The 20,529-nt window shown below is 47.0% G+C and overlaps 1 protein-coding gene across 2 annotated transcripts; it reads right to left on the reverse strand.

Annotated features, from left to right (window-relative positions):
- Positions 1–1,156: 1,156 nt before the first annotated feature.
- On the reverse strand, positions 1,157–20,384 carry LOC117055713 (solute carrier family 22 member 13-like). Of its 2 annotated transcripts, XM_033165482.1 has the most exons (11): positions 20,367–20,384; positions 18,846–19,263; positions 16,314–16,417; positions 14,177–14,331; positions 12,912–13,080; positions 9,768–9,888; positions 8,972–9,066; positions 5,940–6,154; positions 4,435–4,543; positions 3,418–3,627; positions 1,157–2,046 (listed from the first exon to the last, which is right to left on the reverse strand). In XM_033165482.1, exons 2-11 carry the CDS (start codon positions 19,215–19,217, stop codon positions 1,953–1,955), a joined length of 1,644 nt encoding a protein of 547 aa, XP_033021373.1. In that variant the 5' UTR covers positions 19,218–19,263; positions 20,367–20,384; the 3' UTR covers positions 1,157–1,952. The 2 variants fall into 2 exon arrangements, with proteins under 2 accessions (XP_033021373.1, XP_033021372.1); XM_033165481.1 differs by lacking the exon at positions 20,367–20,384 and having other exon boundaries at positions 18,846–19,345.
- Between the last annotated feature and the right edge of the window lie 145 nt (positions 20,385–20,529).

The following is a 20,529-nucleotide window of genomic DNA, read 5'->3' on the forward strand; positions in this document are numbered from 1 at the left end:
TGCAGCACGTGAAGGCAGCACGACGACCATGCATATTGCTTTTGCCACATTTATGTCTTACGAACGCACAAAGCTGCCTTATCGCTGGTTCCGTGCCAAATGATGGGCACGTCTACCAGCCCAGTAATGGCTATATAATCTGACAAACCACACCTCTCTAGAGTTTCAGGGGCTCTCTCCCAGAACTGCAGCAAAACTTTATTTTTATTTTTATTTTATTTATTTATTTAAAGAAAGGTTGAAGAAGCTGAAGGTTTGAAAAGGGACTTGGCGTATGCACAGAACACATGCTACCCAAAGAGTTTTCTAATTGCCTGGAACTTGAAGCATTGTAAACAAAATGTGTGTTTCTCTGCCACTTAGATTATTTGGGGAGTTGAACTGGTGTGAAAGTATTTGCACGCGCTTCAACACTAGACGTGAGGGGGAAATGCAATTCAGTTCACATTCAAAGTGAATATTCATCCTTCAACACTTGCACTTCTCCAAATTCTGAAACACATTTCTAACATGTGTATATATTAGTGAGACCAGCATACAAAAAATGAATTGTGCTGGAGAATGCTGCATGCAAAAAAAAAAAAATATTGCGAATATTAGGAGAAATTCTCACTAAAATGCTGGTGAATGTTCACGAGGACTTAAAAAGCAGAATTGCAAATTGGTGTGGAAACGTAGAGAACTGATCCTGGAAAAATGAGAAATGGAAGGAAATCAAAACTGACCACGTTGCCTGTCCTTACCTGACACGAAACTCTGTGCCCCTGTCCATCTTGTCACCTGCTTCTACCATGTCTGAAACTGTTTTCTCATCACCAGTTTGTGGCTAATTCATAAAAAAATGGTGGAAAGCACTAATAGTAGGGGGTCAAACTTGCCTGGAAGCCCCTGCCCTCTATGTACCCCTATAATCAACAGTACCGTTCACAAGGTCCATTCTGTCAGGGGTCCTTTCAAATATTTGCCAGCACCTTTACCTATTCTTCACTTATTTTTATTTACAATATTTTTAGACCAATCTTCGGCAGAAGTGTCTCAAAGGAGTGTACAAAAAAGAAAGAGAGAGAGAGAGAGAGAGAGAGAGAGAGAGAGAGAGAGAGAGAGAGAGAGAGAGATCATAATATGTTAAAATTAATTTAAAAGCAGGAGGAACCAAAAAATGAAAACAGAAGTTGGGGAAAGCTTCCATTTTACTGAAAGTGCTGTGTAACATAAAGGTCTTAATTTGCCTTCAAGAGGACCAGGTGGATAGAAGCTGTATGAGCAACCTGAGGGAGAACATTCCATAATTCTGGGGCTACAACAGATAAGCCCCTGTTCTTTTTTGGGGGGGATATTCAACCTCACCTTGATACAAGATGGAATTTCAAGTAGGATAGATATTAAAGGTTGGGCTGTGTCATTTGGAAGACTATTCCCTTTGAGATGGTCACCCTTTGGGCTGCCTATGGCTTTATAGGTCCAAAACAGCTGCTTGAATTGGGCAAATGGAGAGCCACACACAGATGCTTCAAGACACGTGAAATATATGTATGCCAGCCTGAATGGGTCAGAAAAAGAGACTTTATTTAACAGGGATGGGGAATCTGTGGCTCTCCAGAGATGGCTGCACTTCAGTTCCCATCAGCCTCGGCCAGTATGACCCTTGGCAGGGATGATGGGAATTGAAGTCCAATAATATCCAGAGGGCGACGGGTTCCTCATCCCTGCTGGATGAAAAGGAATGGCAATCCTGACTGGTGTGACTGGGAGGCTGTTTTAAAGGGGCCCGGCCGCTGCCTTTCCTAGGTACACTTCTGGATCATTGGGACTTGCAGGCCTGCATGTTTTCCTAGGCAACCTGAGCATGGCGGGTGGACAATCGAGAGGTACGCCCACATCATTTGCCCGCTGAAATCTTCTGCAGATGTCCCCGCCATCCCTTTGGACTGCAAGGAGATGTGCTGTTTCTGCTAGAAGTATGTGCTGCTGGTATGTTCTTTCGTTTCGCCAGCTTCTTTCTGCGCAGGTCTTTTTTCAAAGCTACCGGCGAGAGCATTTTTGGACCTAGTGAAAAGGAACACAAATAAACGTCACATACAGCAGCCCCCGATTGCCCCCCTATCCTCATCCCCCCCCCCACCCGTTGCCATCTCTTCCGTGGAGACTTCCAAGCTGTCACTCTTCTGTGGTTACCTGGGGTGAGCAGAAACGATCACCAAGCGATATTTGCATGCCAAAATAAACTTGCTTCTTTCGCCTTTCCTATTCTTGCAGGCCACCAGCGTTGTCACACATTACAAATGCAGACAGAGGCAGGCAGCTTGGCTGGTAAAAACTGTTGCAGGCTGGTATGAGAACAGTTTGGTAAGATGGTTCCTAGCCTAACAGCGACTTCATTCATTCCAGTCCTACCCATCAATCATAGGCACACTTAGGGCTTAGCTACAGGCGATTAACAGCATAATTAGTAATCACATTGGGTGTTGTTGTTTTTTTAAATTACCTATTGCACAGGGGTGGGGATTGTTATCAAGATCACAGTGTAATAAAAATAATAATTATATTATTTATACCCTGCCCATCTGGCTGGGTTTCCCCAGCCACTGGTTTCCCCAGCGTGCAAAGAGGGGATTTCAAACTTTTTCTCTTCTGCCACAATCTCCATGAAATTCTTCCTCCATTCCACTCGCCCCCCCCCCCTGCATATTAATGCAAACTTAAGCATAGGTGCCAGCTCCTAGAGGCTGAGAGGTCTTCAGCCCCCTCCCCAATACAATATTTGAGGGACCCACCCCCAAGTTGATGGGCATCGCCATCCAAAAGCTGTGTGTGCGCACTACATCATGTGATGGATTATGCAGGGCAGAGCTTTACTCTCCCCCCCCATACATTTTATTCAAGTTGGCACTCCTGAACTTAAGCTTTCCTAGTATTTTTAAAATGCTATGCATGGGGTATGTGTAGCAAATTTCACAAACATTGCTGGTAAGGAAGAAAAGCTTAAACAGCAATCTCAATGGCGATGATATAGGAGGGACCACCTAATATTTTATTTCTTAAAACTCATCCACCACTAACACTGTCACATAGAATCATAGAATCATAGAGTTGGAAGAGACCACAAGGGCCATCCAGTCCAACCCCCTGCCAAGCAGGAAACACCATCAAAGCATTCCTGACAGATGGCTGTCAAGCCTCTGCTTAAAGACCTCCAAAGAAGGAGACTCCACCACACTCCTTGGTAGCAAATTCCACTGCCAAACAGCTCTCACTGTCAGGAAGTTCTTCCTCAGGTCTTCATTTGAGAGAAAAAGAGAGAGCACAGAGGCAAGGGTGGAGGAGGCGAGAATGCAGCAAACTTAGTGTACGCAATGTGCAAAATGCCAGCCTCTTAACTTCTTATACAGAGCTGTTCTGGAATCCCCTGCAACTCACCTCTGGCTTGCTGGGGATTTGCCAGTGCCGTCCTGGAGATCTTGGTTCCGTGTCTCAGGAAGGAAGAAGCAGAGGATTCCCCCGGCCAGTGCTACGCCTCCAAATATCACCATGGGAATAGCGGGGTGGAACTTGTCCAGGAGACCCACAAGCGGAGCAAGGATGCCTCCTATTCTGGCAGCCATGGAGCACAAGCCTAAACTGCTTTGCCTGGTGGAAGTAGCAAAACACAGAGAGAGTGATGACTGAGAGGAGGCGCAGGCAGATGCGCCCTGCCAGGGGCAAGTTTCCAGAAGTAAAGAAACTGCCCCATGCAGAAAAGGTTAAGGTAAAGGGACCCCTGACCATTAGGTCCAGTCGCAGACGACTCTGGGGTTGCGGCGCTCATCTCACTTTACTGGCCGAGGGAGCCGGCATACAGCTTCCGGGTCATGTGGCCAGCATGACTAACCCATTTCTGGCGAACCAGAGCAGTGCATGGAAATTCCATTTACCTTCCCGCCGGAGTGGTACCTATTTATCTACTTGCACTTTGACGTGCTTTCGAATTGCTAGGTGGGCAGGAGCTGGGACCGAGCAACGGTAACTCACCCTGTCGCGGGGATTTGAACCGCCAACCTTCTGATCAGCAAGCCCTAGGCTCTGTGGTTTAACCCACAGCGCCACCCGCGTCCCTACGCATAAGGGTCAACAAACATATCTGTTTTGGCATCTCTAACATTCTCATTTTTTGCAGTCTTAAATTCACTTCACCGCAATGCTGCACCAGTTTACAATTTTGTCATTTTCGTGTCCTTTTTCACATCATTGCATGCAGTTTTGCCCAATATACAATGTTTCGCCATCTATTTTATCAGACATGATGCATTTTTTAAAATGTTATCTTCACCGACAGGGTCACGTCCAACCCAAAGGCTGGCGAGATGTACCGCCACTGTCTTCACCTTATTTGAGCAAAATATGTAGAGGATTTATTTTTTTTAAGAATACAGTATGCTTTGTGTAATAGATCCTCACCTGACAACTGTGGGAAAGACTTCCGCAGAAAACACATAGGTGGTTGAAAAGGAGGCAGCCAATGCAGACTTGCCAATAACAGCCAGCACCGTCACGATCACAGGGAAGTCTGGGCAAAGACAGGCAAGTGAGGTTAGAAATCTAGATCACAAAAAATGAAGATAAGGCATTGTTGAAAGACCACAGGCCTAGCAAAATGTCTAATCCAGTTCTGAAATGTCACCTGTGGTCCTAGGGATATCCAGAGCTACTCTAACCCAGGAATGCATGGGTAGTTAAAATGTTTTTTGGTGCCCATTTGCAGAAAGACTAGGGTTCAGTGGTAGAGCAGAGACTTTGCTTGTACAGTGGTGCTCCGCTAGACGAAAATAATTCATTCTGCGAAAATTTCCGTCTAGCGGGTTTTTCGTCTTGGGGAGCGGCAATGACAGCCGCGCTCCGCAAAACGAAAAAAAAAAAGACGAAAAAAATTCGTCTTGCGAGGCAGCCCCATAGACTTTTTCGTCTAGCGGGGCAGCCTTCCGCTAGACGAATGCCTTCGTCTAGCGAGGCATTCGTCTAGCGGGGCACCACTGTAGAATATCCTGGGTACAATCTTTCCATTTAAGAGAATCTCATGGTGTACGAAATGATGCTCTGCCTGAGCCCCTGGAGAAATGCTATCAATAGATAATACTGAGCCAAATACTGCTGCGTCACCACATAACGCTAAGCCATTGTTTTCCTTTATTTTATTTTTTCACAACTGCACGGTCCACATTTCAGGCCACCTCCTCACAGTCTTTCCCTATTATGGCGAGATGAGTTGTATTTAAAGCTACGGTAACTGCTTCTAAAATTTGCATCTATATGTATAAACTAGCACATGTAACTGTCATGCAAACCAGTGTGCCCTGTTTTGTTTTGTTTTCAGAAGTTAGTCCCTCGAGGGTCTTGGTGCAAAGAAGGAATGGGAGGGGAGAAATAAGGGAAAGGAGGAAATGGATGGAAGAGAGGAAGGACACAAAGTGTAGGAAAGCAAAGTTGAACAGAGAAGCAGCTGGTTACCCAAACCATACATGCAAGGGCATTGCTAGTTACTTAAAAGTCCTGGCGTTCAGGCTCCAGATTTGCCTGTGGCAAATAACAGGGTGGGTGGGTGTACTTTATAGAGTGTCCAGACTCCTTGTAAAATAAATAAATTAAGAGGCATGGGGCAGAAGCTCAGGTCCCCAGTGCAATAGACCCAGAGCCTTGTGGCACCCCATAATAACTCCACCAGTGCTTGGCTGCTGTGTCCTCTTCACATACCTCAGGGGATTCCTGAGCACAGAGACACTTCTGAAACAGTCAAGGGCCTTACAATGAGGGATGTTGAACTCCAGCTCCCATCATCCCCCAGCCAAGACGGTCAATGCTCAGGGATCATGGGAGTTGAAGTCGGGAACATCTGGGCAGCTGCAGGTTCCCCTTGCCTGCCTTGCAGTTTGCCTTCCAGGTTTTCTCTCTCAAGCGGCTTTTTGTACCTGTTGGAATAGCGGGGATGAGCAAACACACGACTCCGCTCAGGAGAAGCCAAGCAGCCTGGCATTTCTTCCTCCCAATCCACTGGAGGAGGAAGATGCAGGAGGCTCGAGACGGTATTTCCACAGCTCCAAACACAAGCTGGGTCATGTAGATGTCCAAGCCAAAATCCCCAACATGAAGGCTCACTCCATAATACACAAGACTGTCTGCAAACCTGAGGACAAAGGAAGAAATTACTGTTCACTCTGCATTTATTACTATTGTTCATTTTACCGTATATACCCGAGTATAAGCCGACCCGAATATAAACCGAGCCACCTAATTTTCCTACAAAAACCTGGGAAAGCTTATTGACTCGAGTATAAGCCAGTTCACCTTTGCTGCTATGGAGGAGGAGGAGGAACGAGCAGCCTGAAATTAGCCCTTTGGGCTGCTCCTTCCTCTTCTTCCTTTGCCAAATTTGCATTTATGCGAGCAGTTCAGGAATGGAACAAGCTGCCTGAGGAGAGTAAAGAACCGCCATATACTTGTACACTTCTTAAGGAATGGTTGACTGGGGAGAGCGGGTGCCGGCACGAGCGGAGAGAAAGGGCTTCTTTCTCGCCGCCCCCATCGCCCGCCTCACTCGAGTATAAACCGAGGGCAGCTTTTTCAGCACAAAAAATGTGCTGAAAAACTAGGCTTATACTCAAGTATATAAGTAATATCTGGCTCACCCAGCCCCATCGCTAAACTCCAATGCTGGTTAGAATAAGGGCACAGCATAGGGATGCAGTTCCACAAAAGAATGCAATAACGCAGCCTTGGGTGAAGAATTCAGTTTCTTCAGACTCTAATTTTTCATTTTAAATGGGAGAGCGCATTCCTAGCCCTCCAGGCTAAGACAGGCAGTGTTTGAACCGCTGAAACCGACTCTATTTCGGCTGCCCAAGACTAGCACAGCTGCCCTTCTGGAAACTATAATAAAACAATAAACCAGAAGGTCTCATTCAAGATCGATAAAAACAGCCTAAGAACTATGCCTGTAGTGTATGCCATTATTTTGTTTGTACATCTGGGACACAGCATACACATTTTGCCCATTCCCAAAAACATTCCTTTGAATACCCTCCAACATGGGTAGGCAAACTAAGGCCTGGGGGCCGGATCCGGCCCAATCGCCTTCTCAATCCGGCCCGCAGACAGTCTGGGAATCAGCGTGTTTTTACATGAGTAGAATGTGTGCTTTTATTTAAAATACATCTCTGGGTTATTTATTTGTGGGGCATAGGAATTTGTTCATTCCCCCCAAAAAAAATATATATAGTCCAGCCCCCCACAAGGTCTGAGGGACAGTGGACTGGCCCCCTGCTGAAAATGTTTGCTGACCCCTGCCCTCCAACATTCCTCAGATGAAAATAGGGACGTTTCTGACCCCCCCACAACTGACCCTCCTCAACCCCCCCCCATTTTTTGTCCCCCACCCCCCAAGCATTTCCACCACCACCAATGGGACACAAAACACACCCTCCACCATCATGAGAAAACCCCTTAATTCCGGTTTTTGTTTTGTTTTATTCTTTGGTAGATTTACAAAAAGAAAAGCGCACACTAATGGACAAATTTTAGAAAAGGGTATTGTGCTGGCCCCAGGGGTTTGTCCGTGAAGCGATGTCCAAATCCAGTCCTGGGTCTAGGGGTCCAAAGGAGGTCAGTCCGGCGGGGAGCGAGGCAGGGAGCAGGTCAAGGTCCAAGGCAGGTTCAGGCACAAGGTTGCAGGTTGAGCATACGCTTGCAACTAAGTTGCTCACGCAACTTGGGCTGGGTCTGGCTGGCTTTTATCTGGCCCTATGCTTAGGGCGGCCCCGATCCTCCGGAGACTCGCCTCTCCTCCGGGCCTGGAGGCGAGCACTCCTCCTGTAGCCACTTAACTCCCTTCGCCTCTCTGCCCTGAGCCTCTGCAGCTCAGGAGAGGCTGGTGGGTTACTGGACCCAGGGGCTGCCTCAGCTTCCTCTGAAGAGGCTGGGAGTGGAGCACCTGCAGGCAATGGGTCCTCCCTCCCATCAGGAGCCAGAGCAGACTCTGCTGATGCCTGCACCTGGGGATCCAGCACAGGTGGGGATCCTTCAGGCTCAAGCCCTGGCCCCGGCTCAGCTGGTTCTGGAGGCGGGGAATCCTGTGCAGGCTGGGATCCCTCAGGTTCAGCATCTGAGTCTGACTCCCAGGCCATCACAGGGCAAGATTAGACGGATCCACACAAAGCATTGAAATAGAAAGAAAACCGGGACTCGTTGTGCTCCACTATGCTCCCTGTTTCTTCCCAGCCCTCTACCTTTTGTAATTCCAGGACTGTCCCTGGAAAATCGGGACACTTGGAGGGTATGCGTTTGTTCTATTTGATGGAGAGATATGCATGCAGACGCCAATGGCTGCTTTCCATCACATGGCTCTGCCTGAACCGCGCAGTCACTGCCAAAGCCCTTCTCCCATCCCTTCCAAAGTAAGGTTGGCAGTGACTTGAAAGAGGACCACCTTAGGGCCACCCTCTTTGCAGAACACGCTCTCCGAGGAGGCCTGCTTGGCACCAACTCTACTGTCAATATTTGACACGACTTTTTGTCTATAAGGTTGGGCAAAGTTTTTGTTCCGCCCATTCCGCTGGTTTTCATGCTTCTTTCACAGCTTGCTGCTCTTTCGTTTATCCGACCATACTTGATATTTAAGAATTGTTTTCTGGAGCGCGTGAACAACACTTTCATTGCCACTCACCCTGCAAGTTTTACAGAGAGCGGCCTTGAAATGTTTTAACCAACGAAAGTTAATTCTCAGTAAAGCAACCAAGCCATTCACGGGGCAAGAGAAAACTCTGGCCTTAGACCAAACAGAGCTTCATCAGATAGAAGTCAAAGGTTTTTTTCTATAAGCCACCGATTATTGTATACCTAGAGAACCAATAGCAAGGAAGCTTCAGTTGGTGATGCCTTTCCATGTAGACATTAGATTTTAAAAAATAAAAATCTGTACTGAATTAATATAGTTTGGAATACTTACCAGACTATGACCATGATTAAAGTCAAAATCCTTAGATGCGGCTTCTTGAAAATATCCAGGATATTCCCAGATTTCACCTTCTCTTCTGGAGCAAGCTTCAAAATGTGCAAGACAAGACAGACACAAAACATCAGCCAGAATCAAGGATGGCTGTCCCCATACTGGTGCCCTGCAGGTTGGACTACAATTCCCATCAGACCCATCTGCCAGGGCAGCTGTGCTGGCTTAGGCTGATGGGAGTTTTAGTCCAAAACAGCTGGAGTGCCAGGTGGGTTAGCATGTTGAACTAAGACTGGGGAGATTCCACTCAGCCACAAAATTCGCAGGGTGTACTTGGACTTGTCTCCCCCAAATATCACAGGCCTATGAGGAATTAGGAAACCATGTAAGCCCAATCAAGGGAACCTTTGGCCCTCCAGGTGTTGTTGAAATACAATTCCCATTATCCCTAGCCACTGGCCATGCTAGCTGAGACTGATGGGAGCTGTAGTTCCACAATATCTCGTGGATGTTCCCCACACTTGATGTAAGCTGTCCTCCTTACCTCCTTGGAGAATGGGTGGGATATACATTTCATAGTGAAGTAAATGAAATGAGAAGGCAGAGGTGGTTTGGAGGGGCAGGTGGATAAACAGATTTTTTTTAAGTCAAATGCAGTTTGATGAGGGACTCAAATATCGCAGGGCAGGTATCTTTTTTCAATGATCTTCCCTTTCCCCATTGCGCCGTTTGCTTTTTCCATATCCTCCCCAGACATTTTCAGAAAATGAGCAATAGAAATCCCAGGCTTTGCCACCTGGTTGAGTAGTTCTTCTGAGACGGTTCGTTTGTTAATGGAAGCGGCCTTTCGGAGCTCCTTTTTGGCTTCCTCGACCTTTCCTTTTGTCACAAGCCATCGCGCAGACTTGGGAAGAACCCTGAAAAAGACAAGAGTTTGTGAAGCGCGGCAAATGCATGAACCTGGAAAAGAGCTGAGGTGGGGGGTGGTCTGCTATGCTCTGATCTGGTCTGGTAGAAACAGGGGCAGACTTTGGTAATATGGCACCCTCAGCAAGGCCAAAACTTGGCGCCCCCAAATGGATCTTCACAATTATGGATCTTCTCCATTTTGCACCCTCTCAATGCCATGAGCATTGCGCATTTACTTTCCTGGGTTCCATGATCACTGCAGATGGTGACAGCAGTCACAAAATTAAGACGCCTGCTTCTTGGGAGGAAAGCAATGAGAAACCTAGACAGCATCTCAAAAAGCAGAGACATCACCTTGCCGACAAAGGTCCGTATAGTTAAAGCTATGGTTTTCCCAGTAGTGATGTATGGAAGTGAGAGCTGGACCATAAAGAAGGCTGATCGCCGAAGAATTGATGCTTTTGGTGCTGGAGGAGACTCTTGAGAGTCCCAGGGACTACAAGAAGATAAAACGGTCATGTTTTTTACTAGCTCCGCTTGTAAATAGCAATGCTTAATAAATAGCTTCAGTTTTCAAAAGAGGCTCTGTTGTTACTCATGAGCAGTACTGGGGAAGATCCTGACAGCAATCCGGAAGTACATTCCTTTGGCTCCCCACCCAACACCAGATTTTCGGCACGCTGAAACGATGTCTCCTGTCCGATCTTGTCTGGCTGGTGGTGCTGGGTCTTTCAGCAGTGTCATGGAGCCTTTGCTGCGCTCCCTCGCTTGGAGATAAGCTGGATGATGAGGAGGAGGAGTCCATTTGCAAAAGGGGCTCGGGTTCCCTATAGCTTCGTGAGCTGTCTTCCCTTGAAGAGCAGCTCTCCCTGCCCTGCTCTTGAGCAGGGCTTCCTCTCTTCCTCTCTTCGTGAGTAGCTGGGCTACTCCTGACAAAACCTATCCATTCTTTAGGAAATCAGCCCTGAGTGCTCACTGGAAGGACAGATCCTGAAGCTGAGGCTCCAATACTTTGGCCACCTCATGAAGAAGAAGAAGAAGAAGAAGAAGAAGAAGAAGAAGAAGAAGAAGAAGAAGAAGAAGAAGAAGAAGAAGAAGAAGAAGAAGAGTTTGGATTTGATATCCCGCTTTATCACTACCCAAAGGAGTCTCAAAGCGGCTAACATTCTCCTTTCCCTTCCTCCCCAACAACAAACACTTCATGAGAAGAGAAGACTCCCTGGAAAAGACCTTGATGTTGGGAAAGATTGAGGGCACAAGGAGAAGGGGACGACAGAGGACAAGATGGTTAGACAGTGTTCTCGAAGCTACCAACATGAGTCTGACCAAACTGCGGGAGGCAGTGGAAGACAGGAGTGCCTGGCATGCTCTGGTCCATGGGGTCATGAAGAGTTGGACACGACTAAACAACAAACAACAACAACAATGCCCTGTGCAGCGGAAATGCCTGCACCACCCTAAATCTGGTGCTAGTAGAGCCCAGAAGGCAGCCTTCCCCAAACTGTGCCCTCCAGATGTTGCTGGATGTTGCTCCTTTCATCCCTGACCATTGGCCCTGATGGATGGGGGTGATGGGAGCTGATGGGCACCAGGTTGGGGGAAGGATGCATCAGAACCCTTGGGGCTCCATAGCATTGCAAAGAGAACTTCAGTAAACATTTAACAGGCCAGAACAAAATTGCAGTTATAATGATGCGATCAGGTGCCAAAATTAGATTTCGGGCATTAAGAGACAAAACAAACCTTTGAAGGATATGCATGAAGAAGGCTGTTTATTTTATCTTGGTCCCTAGCAGATCTTTAAAAAACAGGGTAGGTAGGAGTTTATGCCACCATTTCACTTAATTGTTGCACACTATATATATTTTATGTGCAGACCAACTGTCATGGATTGCTTGGACGCAGTGTTTGAAACTCCAATTGTTCTAAGTGCATTTTGCGACGGAGAGTTTCATTAGCACAAGCAGTTTCTGAGCTCTGTGCCTAAGATTTCAGATTAAAACTGCAGAGTAAAAGGAAAGGAGGACCTTTTTCTGCCTCCACACTTCCAGCTACTATCTGTAGAAGTGACCCTCTTAAGAATATGGGGGGGGGCAGGGGAAGAACTAGACCATGTGAAAAAGGAACATAATATTTTAGCTGCAGTTCATTCATTTTCAGCTTTGTATTCTTGTTATAAAAAAGTGTGCCTAGACATTCCGTTGTTGCTCCCGTAACCTAGGATTAAAGTGCCATTTAACTCCTAGCGTTCACATTTCAGTTTCTAACACTGGTTGGACACAGAAGGATGTTGGGAGGAACCAGCTCAGAGCCCAGGGGTTGGTGGTGGGACAATGATGAGTGGTTAGAGGGAGAAGAGGAAGAAAACAGGGAGGTGCAGATTTCGGAAGCTGAAAAAGTAACTGGGTTTACAGAGTAGGAAGAACAAAATTAAAAATTAAAAAATTCCTTCCAGTAGCACCTTAGAGACCAACTAAGCTTGTTCTTGGTATGAGCTTTCGTGTGCATGCACACTTCTTCAGATACACTGAAACAGAAGTCACCAGATACACTGAAACAGAAGTCACCAGTTCCTACCAGAGTAGGAAGAGACTGTGACAGAGAGCAGACCAGAAGCAGAGGCAGAAGACGAGGCTGGAGAGGAGGGGACCCAAGAGGCAGAGATGAGTCTGGCTGGTGAAAATACATGGGTATCTCCCCCTCCTGCTGTGGCAAGATCCCCCCCCCCCCGGTCTCCAAGAACCAGTAGAGGCATGAAAAGTGCGTAGGAGAGGTTGGCTGCACACAGGCACAGTCTCTGATTGCTTGTGGAAAGCCCTGGAGAGGAAGGGACTTAAGCAGCTGTGGGAAGACGGGGACCTTGAGTCTCCACTGCTTCATAGGGGCAAAACCTACCGGAAATGAGTTGCTGTGCTCATTAGACCCGACACTCCTGTGCAGATCCTGTTTTTGCTAATAAAGAGTTAACTTGCACAGTGCGATTCACAGCCGGCTCGCTCCTGTCTCATTTCTGGTCCTTTTGCACACTCACCATATGTAAAAAAAGAGGGCAAATGCCGGAGCAGAGCCAGCAATCTGGTAAAGTCTCCAGTCACGAATAGCGTACGCCAAGCCAGCCAAGGCCATCTGCCCAAGAGCGTTGCTGCAGTGGCTGATGATCATTGCAAGCGGGCGATAGGAAGGCCCGACCCACTCCGAAGCTAAAAGGGTTCAAGTTACAGTCAGTATCTGAAAATTAAAAGACTCTGCCATTGACAATCGCTTGCATTTTTAAAAGCAACCCTGACTTTATCATTGGCAGCTTTTAAATAACCACGTAAATAAGAAGACCTCTGCAACAGCGCTAAACCCACATTTTCCTCTGCACATCTGTCACTGTGCTGCTCAATGGCAGCACAAGAAAACAACATCGAGGGAGAGGGGTGCAAAGTATATTTCTAGGTGGACAAGAAAGAAAAGTAACCACAGATGTTGATAACAGGAGTTAAGAAATGTAGGGGAAATTCCTTGTTTGCCCCACCCCCTTGTCCCCCCAGCACCATCCATGCAGCCACACAGAAGAGGCTACATTGGTAGCAAGCAGAGGAGTATTTTGACCCATGCAAATCGGGACTGAGTTTTGCATTTCTTCCAGAAGCACATCAGCTGTTGTGACTATAACTCCTGCAACATGGTCTTGTACTCTGAGGCTATTTCTTCCCTAGCTGAGAGAGCCAGGGTTAGCATGTTGGACTGGGAACTTGGAGAACAGGGTTCGAATCCCCACGTGGCCTTGAAGCTCGTTCAGGGCTTATCCACACATTCGTCAGCTGGCGCAACGGGTCAGTGCATCCAGCTGTTAACCAGAAGGTTGGTGGTTTGAGTCCAGCCAGGGACGGCTGTGGGCAAGATTCCTGCAAGGGTCAGCAAACTTTTTCAGCAGGGGCCCGGTCCACTGTCCCTCAGACCTTGTGGGGGGCTGGACTATTTTTTTGGGGGGGGAACAAATTCCTATGTCCCACAAATAACCCAGAGATGCATTTTAAATAAAAGGACACATTCTACTCATGTAAAAACACGCTGATTCCTGGACTGTCCGCGGGCCGGATTTAGAAGGCGATTGGGCCGGATCCAGCCCCCAGGCCTTAGTTTGCCTACCTATGGACTAGATGAATTGGCATTTGCTATCCAGATGTTTTGGACATCGCATCACTGTTGTAGTCTAAAACATCTGGAAGACCCCAACTGGTAGAGAAGGCTGATTTTCCTTTTCGATGGCAGGGCCTGAACTTCCCCAGAGAAGCTGAAGTGTCTTACTTAACGCTGCCATGCTGATACTGATCCCGGCAAAAGCAGCGCCCACGATGAATCTCAGGGCGATGTAGAGGTAGAAATTTGGCGCAAAGCCTGCCCCAACACCAAAGGCGCCCATGAGGAGGAGGGTGAGCAAAATCATGCGTTGGCTTCCGATCCTGGAGGAAGGAAATGAAATGCGGGAGGGAGCTCAGAACTTGCACCTCGCAGGGACATGGGAAATTGTCTTATATTGAATCAGACCCCTGGGCCATGTAGCTCAGTGCTGTCAACGCCGACTGAAAGTGGCTCTCCACAGATTTAAAACAGGGGTCTCACCCTGCCCTCTTGTGTTGCTGCACATGAAAAGCTTTCCTATCTGCTAGCGAGAAACCCGTAAGGTATTTTCATTTAAAAGGTATTTTATATCCATAGTGGCTTATTGAAAGATTTTATATCCATAGTGGCTTATTGCAAGTTCATTTTTAGTTGCATTCTCACCTATGTGATCCTCAGACGAAGGGCGGTATATAAATTTTAACAACAACAACAACAACAACAACAACAACAAGAGCATGATCAGGTGAAACCCACCAGCACAAAAACACAACCTTTACTCTATTTTGAAGTGCAGTGCGCTTAGCTGATGGTGCTACCTTAGTTGTTGTCCGAAGCTACCTGAGGTAATCTAAGCCAGTTCACTAAAGTCATAGCGGATCCATTTCTTCATAAAGAATCTGCAGTGCAGGGGCAGAGCAAGGGGGCGGTCCGCCCCGGGTACCACCCTGGGGAGGGTGACAATCTGGGGGCAGGCCCCACCCCCGCGATCGAGCGCGGCAACTTTTAAAAAGCTGCAACGCACGAACAGCAGCACAGCGTCTGTGCTGCTGTTCACGCGCTGCAGCCTTAAAGGTTGCCGCACCGCACGGGAGGGGTGCCGGCCGATCGCGCCCGCCATCTTGGGTGGACATGCGCAGTCCACCCAAGATAGCGGGCGTGATCGGCCGGCACCCCTTTTGACCGCCGATTGCACCACGCCGTGTTTTAAGGCTGCAGCGGGCGAACAGTAGAGCTGCTGTTCACCCGCTACAGCCTTAAAACGCAGCACGGCGCGGCCCAGTGCCGGTCAGAAGCGGTGCCGGCAATCGCACCCGCCATCTTGGATGGACTGCGCATGTCCACACATGCACAGTCCACCCAGGAGGCTGCGCACGCGTCGTGATGTCACGGCGCGCGGGCGGGGAGGGGTGCCTTTCAAGTTTGCCGCCCCGGGTGGCAGATTGGCTCCCTCCACCCCTGCTGCAGTGGGTTCTGTCCTGCCCTTGCTTCTTCTAGAAATAATGTTTTGCCTCTCAGGCACACCCTGAGAATCACTGCCCACACTCCTCTGACTGGGCGTTCCAGTGTACAACTGGAAGAACAGGAAATGTTTTTTTACCCGCAGAGGCACATAGAAAGTGTGAGGAGCTAAGCAGGGCACTGAAACCCCTTCTCTGCCATCTTTTCTTGAAATTAAATTTGTACACTGCCCTATACTCACAGGCCTCAGGGTGGTTACAACACAAAAACACAATATAAAAACACAAAATGCATAACAATAACAAAAACAAGCCAATCTTCCACCAGGCAATGCCCATACGTATGAAAAGCCTTGAGGACCAGAAACTTGGCTGTTATTATTAAACGGAAAAATGAAAGATGGGATACTGCATTGTCATCAGCCAGCTGGAGATGTCTGGATTTGGGGCCTTCTGCATCCAAAACAAGTGTTCAATACATATAATAGGTAAAACAAAATTAAATAAAAAATTCCTTCCAGTAGCACCTTAGAGACCAACTAAGATAGTTCTTGGTATGAGCTTTCGTGTGCATGCACACTTCTTCAGATACATGCATGCACACGAAAGCTCATACCAAGAACTAACTTAGTTGGTCTCTAAGGTGCCACTGAAAGGATTTTTTAAATTTTATTTTGTTTTGACTATGGCAGACCAACACGGCTACCTACCTGTAACTGGAAATATAATAGGTAAACAGCCTCAAAGTTGTGGGCAAATCCCCTCCCCTCTAAATGACTGAAATCCCTCCCCTGTTCACCAACTGCAGATGGAGTGGCCATTTTATCTCAGCCGCAACATGAAATCTCAAAAGTTATGCTTACCAGTCGCTCAGTGGGCCAAAGACCAAGGCTCCCACAAGAAGACCAGACATGTAAATGGACTGAGAGATGTCTTTTAAGTCCTTTCGGTCACAGACCAAGTTGAACTAAAGAAAAAGAAGAAGAAGAAAACGCCTTTCCCTTCCATCTCCCAGCACTGCATGGTGTATATTATAGTCCCCTTTTCTTAATTTGAATGAGTTTATGATTCTTAAATTATAAGCCGCGCGCCTCAAAATTCAGCCTGTTTTCCTTAAGTCACCTAGATCAGCCAAGCTCAGGAGAAAAATAATACTGGATAGCTCTGTGAGTTCGAGCGAGGTGCTGATAACACCAAGGTTGTAGGTTCGAGCCCCATATGGGACAGCTGCATATTCCTGCATTGTAGAGGATTGGACTAGATTAGGGCTGCCAAATGTCCGGATTTTCCCAGACACGACTGGGATTCAGGCAACAGAATGGCATACGGGCGGATTTTGGCTGATTTGGCAAACTGTCTCGGAAAACCCAGACATATGGCGGGGGGGGGGGGCGCGTGTACACTGGGATTTCTGAGTGAGGGCTGTGAGCATCACCCCCTCTGGTCACTTCTCTTCCCCAGATGAGATCAGATCACGCCCCCCCCCCCCCGAAAGACAAAAGGAGAGAAAGTATGCAAACACACATTTTGCATTTCCAGAGGAAGTAGAGGGGGGGGGAAACTCCACTCTTCATCCTTCAGATTTACATGCTTTCCAAGAGAGGAAAAGCTATCCTCCCCCCATTTCATGTGCAAGGAGGCAGGGCTAACACAGGCTTAATGGGTGCCAGGGGAAGATCTGAAGGATTTCATTGTGCCCACAGGCACAATGCGGGTGATTCTTGCTTCAGGGAATGCTGGGCATGCCATGTGACCCTGAAAATGCACCCTAGAAGTCATGCTACGGTGCTCCCATACCCCCAAGTGTCCTGTACCCCAAGTGATCCCGGATCACAGAAACCAATCTCGGCTTCTCTCTGGATCCTGGAATGTCCTGTTTTTTGGTCCAGCGCTCTGGTACGACCCTGCTGATGATGGCCAGAGTGCATCCCTCCTGATGTCCCAGTTTGGGGGGAGGGAAATATTGGAGGGTGGGTGTTTCTAAAGAACCGTGGGAGACACGTCAGTGTAGGAAACATCCCCAAAGGGAAGGAAGTTTGAAAACCATGGATCTCTCTCTCTCTCTCTCTGTGTGTGTGTGTGTGTGTGTGTGAGAGAGAGAGAGAGAGAGAGAGAGAGAGAGAGAGAGAGAGGGAGAGAGAGAGAGAGAGAGAGAGAGAGAGAGAGAGAGAGAGAGAGAGAGAGAGAGAGAGAGAGAGAGAGAGAGATGTGTGTGAGAGAGGCAGGGGGAGAGCCACTTCACTCCTCAATTTCTTAGGGTGCTGGAGCCCTGACATTTAATCGCTCCATACTCCAAGACACTCCAGTCATCAGAAAAATCTGAATACAGACACCCCTAAGGACCCTCTCAAATGTTGAGCATCAGAGGGAGCTCTCTTGGGGTCTCTACCAGCCCCCAAAAGCAAGGGAACCACAGCCTGGAAGAGGTCATTCTAGGTCAGTGTTTTTCAACCTTTTTTGGGCAAAGGCACACTTGTTTCATGAAAAAAATCACGAGGCACACCACCATTAGAAAATGTTAAAAAAATTAACTCTGTGCCTATATATTAAGTAATTCTCTTGAATTTTTCAATTTTTCCCACGGCACACCAGGCAACATCTCGTGGCACAGTAGTGTGCCACGGAACAGTGGTTGAAAAACACTGTTCTAGGTGGCAGAACTGGGGAACTCCCTCCCAACAGGAGGTGTGTCTCCCATCTTCCCTGTCATGGTTCACCTGGCCTTTGACAGCTCAGGCGTTTTGCCTCGTGACACCTGTCTCTACTCTGCTATACATGGTTTCGTTCTAAATGGTTCCAACCTGTGCTTTTAAATCATTCTTAACTGTTTCGCTTTAAAAATAAATAAATCAAGTGTACAATTTTGTTGTTGTAACCTACCCTGGGAACTCCTGGTTAAGAATGGATGCAAATCGTAGCCCAGTTTATTTATAAAGCACATTATTATCAAAACCTCAAAGCAATTTCCATCACGTGTAAATTATATATTAAAATTGCCGATAAAAATTGCCCCAAAAATAAAATCAGCAGTTTTAAAAATTTACCTCTTGAAATAAAGTTGCATATCAAAATGCATGTCAAAACAATTATCCCCTTGGCTGGCCACTCATTGCAATAATTATTTTGCATTGTTCTTACGTTTTGTAGTGCTTATATGTACAGTGTATATATAATACAATGATCTTTTATACGACCTGGCAGCTAAAAGACTTAAAGAAGGCAATTGCCACTAGTCTATCCACAAGTCATTTCTTGTCCTGTCAGTTTCGCTATCCAGGTCTTTAACTGTAGGGATGTTGAAATCGCTTCGGAGCTGTCTAGTACAAATCCCACATGACATCCGCTTCAAGAGAGACAGAACCATGTTTTGTTAACAAGGAACGTACTATACTCACCTCTGTCAGCAACGACGGCTTTGGATCTGTGGGGTACACCCAACCATCTCGGCAGGCTTCTGTGGAATTTCGCCCGTCTTTTATGATTGAATCGATATCCCCTTCCACAGGACGAAACATGGAGCATTCCTCAAAAGAGCCGTCTGGTTTCCTGGGAACAGTCAAGTTCAGCTGCTGCTCTTGGGTCAGGTTTTGGGTAATATTAAGGATCCAGTTCGTGTTGCAGTGGTGAGGCACGTCCATGGCAATGAACACTTGTCCGAACATGTGAAAGGGAGTCAGGAAATTTGGGATGCAGATCAGCAGCACCAGCCATTTCTGAAACCGCCCGAATTCACCGATCACCTTCAAGATGTCTCCAAATCTGATCATTCTGGGATCTTTGGCAGCCGATCTGTATCGTTCTCACATCTGGGGACTGAAATTAATCTTTAAACTTAATTGTGGCTATGGATAAGGTGAATAATTAATCAGGCTTTGGCTTCTGATAAACTTGAGGAATCTATCCTGTCACAGCAAGTGCCAAGATTAAAAACATACTTTCCTGCAAACGCTTCCTTATTGTTGTCTCTTTTTCCGATTCAGTGTTGGCATTGTTTCAATTTTAGTATAGATTTCCTCTAACCAAAAAGGAATTGAGCTTCAGTGTGTAATGCTAAGTGTACACCATACTTTTGAAGGACATTTAGAGCAGACCCCCCTCTCTCACAAAGAACATGGGAACCATAGTTTACCCAACAAAACTACAATTCCCAGCACCCTTTTGTTAACTAGAATTCCCAGAATTCTTGTAGGGTGGGGATGTTGGACTGGTGGTCATGTTGTTTGGATGCCTGATTATCGTCTTCCAAAGCAACTTCTCTATTCCGAACTTAAGAATGGAAAGCATAATGCTGGCGGACAACAAAAGAAGTTTAAAGATGCTCTCAAGGCAAATCTTTAAAAATGTAGTATAAACACTGACAACTGGGAGAAACTGGCCTGTGAGCGCTCCAGTTGCAGAACAGCCTTCACCAAAGGTATCACGGACTTTGAAGACACTTGAACTCAGGACAAAAGGGAGAAACGAGCTAAGAGGAAGGCACGTTTGGCAAACCCTCACCGTGATCAACTCCTGCCGGTAAACCTATGCCCCCGCTGCGGAAGAATGTGTGGATCCAGTCACTTACGGACTCACTGTTAAGACCGTTTTCATGGAAGACAATCTTACTCAGCTACGAGTGATCGCTAAAGAAGAAGAATGGTGATAATTGCAAATTATTGCAGAAATGAAAAAATGAGAAACTGCAAGAACCAAAATGGCCAGATCCTTCCATCCCTGCTCTGGAATAAAAGTCTTCACCGCCCAGATTCAGGCAAGCTTTTCTATGAGGAAGCTTTACCACTGAATCTAGGCACCAGCACTATTCCTGAGCTTTGGATGCAAGAAAGAAGCTCCCAGTTTCTAACTTTATCGTTACACACACACACACACACACACACACACGATGCACCACATAAACCTTTGCCAATGCTACTTACTTCTTAACAGCTGTACCTCCTTCCCTTGCACCTCATAGCAGGAAAAAGAAGGAAAGGAAGTCTAGGGGGGGGGAATGCACCGTGGAGGAAAGTTGGCAACACTGAGGCGGTTGAGACATCAGTAGGAGGTCAACACACCCTGAATTGGGCACCTCCACGAGAG

Source organism: Lacerta agilis, chromosome 12 (assembly GCF_009819535.1).
Source record: "Lacerta agilis isolate rLacAgi1 chromosome 12, rLacAgi1.pri, whole genome shotgun sequence".
In the NCBI taxonomy this organism is placed as follows: domain Eukaryota; kingdom Metazoa; phylum Chordata; class Lepidosauria; order Squamata; family Lacertidae; genus Lacerta; species Lacerta agilis.

Coding starts and splice junctions, on each gene's coding strand:
- LOC117055713 (XM_033165482.1), bottom strand. CDS start 19,217: ATGATCAGATTTGGAGACATCTTGAAGGTGATCGGTGAATTCGGGCGG. Junction 13,081..14,176: donor TATCAGCATGGCAGCGTTAA/GTAAGACACTTC, acceptor GAACCCTTTTAG/CTTCGGAGTGGGTCGGGCCT. Junction 9,889..12,911: donor GCCCTCTTTTTTTACATATG/GTGAGTGTGCAA, acceptor TGTCTTTTTCAG/GGTTCTTCCCAAGTCTGCGC.